Source organism: Myotis davidii, unplaced genomic scaffold, assembly GCF_000327345.1.
Source record: "Myotis davidii unplaced genomic scaffold, ASM32734v1 scaffold428, whole genome shotgun sequence".
Lineage (NCBI taxonomy): Eukaryota > Metazoa > Chordata > Mammalia > Chiroptera > Vespertilionidae > Myotis > Myotis davidii.
This window is the reverse complement of record NW_006299834.1, coordinates 4122149-4127076: the sequence shown is the minus strand read 5'-3', so window position 1 is coordinate 4127076 and position 4928 is coordinate 4122149. Positions and strand designations below refer to the sequence as shown.

General features: G+C 58.3%; 1 protein-coding gene across 1 annotated transcript in view; it reads right to left on the bottom strand.

Annotated features, from left to right (window-relative positions):
• CBX7 (chromobox 7) overlaps positions 1–4928 on the bottom strand; it is a 19154-nt gene that overhangs the window by 13055 nt on the left and 1171 nt on the right. The window contains exon 3 of the mRNA XM_015571921.1: positions 3181–3224. Coding sequence (XP_015427407.1) covers positions 3181–3224 — 44 coding nt within the window. The remainder of the gene's footprint in view (positions 1–3180; positions 3225–4928) is intronic.

The following is a 4928-nucleotide window of genomic DNA, read 5'->3' as shown; positions in this document are numbered from 1 at the left end:
CCGTGGGCTCAGGCTCCGGCTGGGGCGGGGGGGGCGCCCCACTGACCAGGGCCCGCTCCAGCCTCCCCCCAAAGTAACGCGGCTCAAATGAGATGCAGCCGCGGGGTTGGTGGCCAGCCCGCAGGGGTGGCTTTGAGCAAGTGATTCCGGTCTTTACCTCTGCGTGAAGGGGGGCTACCAAAATAGTCCCTAGGGCTGATGTGACTATTAGCTGTGCCAGCCTGTGCAGCACTCAGTTCAGTACGGTACATAATGAAAGCAAGTAAGCATTCATTAAATCCATTTCGAAAGCCTAGTGAGCACTAGAAGCTGCCAGGCCCGCATCGTGGACTCCAAACCGGCCTGGAGGAGGGAGAGGCGCCCTCCCTGCGTCCCTCCGACACCCTTAGGAACCGTGCCCTCTGGGGCAGCCCGCGGCAGGCTCTGTGCGCCGGGGCCTCCTTTTTACAAGTAGCGAGACGAAGATGCAGAGGGACTGAGGGCTGTGCCTTGGGTCGTACAGTTGTTAAATATATAGAACTGAGTTCAAAGGCAGCCTGATCTGACTCCACAGCCTGAGCACGTCCCACTGAGTGGACCATCAGGCCATCACCCTGGGTCACCTTTGCCAGAGCCCACTGTGTATCAAAGGGGCTAGACCTGCAAGCTCTGGGGGCAGGCATCCTGTAACTCAAATCATCCCAGCTGTACGGCCCTGGGCAAGGGCTCCTCTGCTGAGGATTTCTGCCTTCCCATCTGTAAAATGGGTTGCCATAAATCAATAGGCAATGTCTGATCATACTAGGGACTGACTGCTGAGCAGCCTGGTTATTGCTGTGCCCACTGACAGTAACATTAGGAAAGCTCCATGGAGGCGGTCCACCCTAGAAGGTGCGGTAGCATTCACTAGTGAAAACGGAAGGAAGGACCGCAGTCCTGGGCAGATTGCAATCAGAGTAGGATGTCTGAGGGTTTCTTCGGGGCTGAGAGCACCTGCAGCTCATTTAACATCCTCTGCCCTGTGACCGCAGCCCTTCTCCGTGCTATTTGCTGTGCCTTCCGTAACTAGCAAGACAGCTCCTCTGCCCCACCTGCTGGGGAGGAAGGGCAGTCATTTTTTTTGCCGTTTGGAGAGAAAACAGGCAAAACATGTGGCTGAACAGGCACAGGGCGAGCATTCTGCTGTTTCTGTTAATATAGGCCTGCCTGGCCAGGGTGAGGAGCGGGAGGATCTGTGTCCCCTCCCCGCTGAGGCTGGCACTGCACTAGCCAAGGCTCCCAGGCCTGCAGGTTGCAGCCTGCCCAACTCCCCACTCCCCACCTGCTGGGGTCCAAGCCAGACCCCCTGGCGAGGGGAGAGGGAAGACCAAATGGTAACAAAGGAGCTCCTGCTTCTCCCTCTGACTGAAGCTGTTTCCCCCAAGTGAAGTGGGTGACACAGTGAATGGCATGAAGTGGGGACCATGCTGCATGGAGTTGGCAATTTCTTCTTATGACCTTTCTAGGAACTACATTCCTGGGGCTCACAGGTGGATAGGAACCCAGGACCAAAGTGTGGGGGAGCCAGAAGTGCACCTGTCACCTGGTCAAACAGAGCTCCCAGAACCCCTTGAGGGGGTCATAAAGGTCATGAAAGCCCATCTAGTGGTCCCATCATGTTAAGGAACAAGTGGGCCCCAGGGCTGGGGCTCAGCCAGCAGAAACAGGGCGGCTCCGATGGGCAGGCATAGTCACTGGGATTAATAAAAGTGGGATAAGTGCCGCTGTTTAAAGAAGGAAGTCTTCCAAGAGATGGAGTCTAGAGGAGGAAAAACAGCCAACAGTGCCTTGAAGGCTGCTGGGCTGGGACCACACGCCCATGCGATGCCTTCTGGTGCAGAAGCCGGGGCGCCAGTGCTCAGGGGGCCCATGCTCCTGCTGCCCCCGCACCCTTGTCTAGTCCTCCCGCACTCTTACTGTCCTGCACCCAGCTGGAAGTCCACGCCTCATCTGCCCAGAGAGTAAGGGACCCTCCTTCAGTCCTGGGGTGTTTGGGAAGGGGCATGAGGGACAGGAGGAATGGACAAATGCATTATCTGCTTGGCCATCCACCAACTCAAATCATCAGGATTCCCCACAGGGTAAAGAAGCCTGTGGGGGGAGGGGCAGGGCCTTGACTATTGAACCCATTTTGCACATAAGGATGCTGAGGCAGCGTGGGCCATTGTCCTCTCTGCTGTCTTCTCCACCATGCCCCCAGACACTTCCACGACCCAATACAGGTCAGTCGTCACCCCCCCACCCCCCACCCCCCTTCAGCACAGCACTGCAGAAAGTGCCTGGCACCGACAGCAGAGGCTCTGAGTAGAGGGGGATTCCAGGAGCCAGTTTCTACTGGCAGGGCAGGGGGGTGGGGCACCTACAGACCAATGGGAAGGCCCCATGATTCCCTGTTCCCCACCCTCTTCAAATAACTCCCTGCTGGGAGGTGATTGGCTGGTGTGAAGGTTCTAATTGGGTCTCAGCATGAGAGGTGGAGAGACTGGGAGAGGTCCTAGACCAGCTCCCTGCCCCCCAACTCTGAGATGGAGGAGGCACAGAGGAGGCACCTGAAAATGGGGAGGCCTAGTTCAACTCTGACCTCACTTGCTGTGTGACCCAAGGCAAGCTGCCTACCTTCTCTGAGCCTGTTTCTATATCTTTTAGAGAGATTACTACCCCACCTGCCTCACAAGACTGAATGGGAACCTGCTCTGTAGGTTGGAGAGAGCTGTCCAAAGGCAAGGTGGGCTCAGACTGTCCCTAGGTCTGTGTCACTGAGGACTCATGCGCCGCTGGCTAGCCTGGTCTTACCCAGCCTCATAAACCCCTGCCCAGCCCCTCCACTCCTCCAGCAGGCATCTCTGAGCCCTAGATGCTGGGCCTTCACCTCCCAGGTGCCAAGAAAAGCCGCAAAGCAGGGGAGGAGGGAGGGGGAGGTGCCTCCAACCAGATATGGAACTTAACCTGAGGGAGGTGAGAAGGGCAACTGGGGCCCGCCTTGACCCTCATGTGCCCCAAGCCCCTCAGCTGGCAGAGGGGCAACTGAAAGCTAGAGACGATGATCGCATCAAGGCCCGCTGGCCAAGCTAGAGCAGCTGGAGCTGAGAGTCAGGCAGGAGAGAGGGCACCGGTGGGCGGAGGGAGGGGCGGGCAGGCAGACGCACACACACAGGACCTTACTTTGGGGGCCATCCTTTCCACTTGACCAGATACTCGACTTTACCCTAGGAAGAAAGAGAAGCAGACACAGTGAGGTGCACAGCCGCCCCGATGACCACCCACAGGACAGTACGGCCTAACCCCCTCTACAGATACATGTCCCCCAACACATACACAGGGACCCCCCACCAATCCAGAGACCCCCCCAAACTCTGGCTGCTGCGCAACCACCCCAGATGTCCTCCCTACTAGAGCACAGAAGTGCATCCGGCGCCAGACACCTCTGGGGCTCCTGTGATACATGGGGAAACTGAGACCACATGGGGGTGTGCATCACCAAAGACCCAGTGTCTAGAATCCGAGTGCTAAGACCATCTTTAGGTCAGAAGGCTCTCCAGGTCAGAAAACTCCTCAGTCCAATCCCACCAGCCCCTTCTAAGAGGCTGTCTCTGACCAGAGGTGACAGGCCAGTGGGTCTCTCAACTCAAAAGACCCGGCAGGACCCCGGAGAAGGCTGACAAAACCTCCACCTACGGACACGATGGTCACTCCTCCAGGAGTTAGAAAACAGAGCAGACCCCTCCCTTCCTCAGAGCTGACAGGGGCCTTTAAAAGTTTCCTGTCCAGCCCTGGCCGGTTTGGCTCAGTGGGCCCCACTGGGGGGCGTGCAGGTGGCAGCTGATCGATCTCTCTCATCGATGTTTCTGGCTCTCTATCCCTCTCCCTTCTTCTCTGTGAAAAATCAATAAAATATATTTTTAAAAAAAGTTTCCTGTCCACACGGGAACTTTGAGACCAAGATGCCACCTCTTCCAAGAGGCCTGTCCCGGCCACGCTTTCAAATGCCATCCCCCCCCTCACGGTGTGCAGCACGGAGCCCGCTGGAGGGCATCTGTGTTTATTTCCTCATTCACGGTGCGTCTCCTCTGCCAGGATGCCAGCTCGGTGAGGGAGCGGGTGATCCCTCCCTGGGGCTTAGAATGGCGGCTGGTACATAGCAGATCCTCAGTAAATCTGTTCTGAATGAATGGCTGAAGGAATGACGCTGGCACTACCCCTCCGGCCTGGCCTGGAAGAGGGCACCCACTGCAGCTGCTTGGGCTACACTGCATGACGAGCTGGGCTCTGGGGAATAAATTAAAATCGAGGACACGCTGGAGGAGGGGAGAAGGGGGAGGGCAGCCCAACCTGAGGACCGTGTTCAGCCCCATCAGAGATGGGAAAGTAAAGAAGCTCATGGCCCAGCCGGTCTGGCTCAGTGGATAGAGCACGGGCCTGTGGACTAAAGGGTCCTGGGTTGGATTCTATCAAAGGCACGTGCCCTGGTTGTGGGCTCCATCCCCAGTAGGGGGCGTGCAGAAGGCAGCCGATCCATGATTCTCTCTCATCACTGATGTTTCTCTCTCTCCGAAGCCCATGGGCCACCGTGACCTTGAGCCCAAGATGCCAAGACTGAGTTTTCTATCACGAAAGAAGAGGAGCTGGCCGCCAGCCGCCCTGGGCTCCTCGCTCTCCCTCCATCGCCGACTTCCCCGGTGACTCTGATCCGTTCACCTCCCGGGCCTGGGCCTGGGCCTGGGCCTGGGTTTCTGCCTCCGTCAAAGCGGGGCGGTGGCCTCTGAACCCGCCCAGCCCGGCCCGGGGCGTCCCTCGGGGCTGTTCCCCGGGGCCTCCGACCCCGGCTCCCGCCCGCGGCGACCCAGCTTTGCAGCCGGGAGCGCGGACCCGCGCCGGCGGGGCCGTCCTCGAAGGCAGGTGGGCGTTTCGGC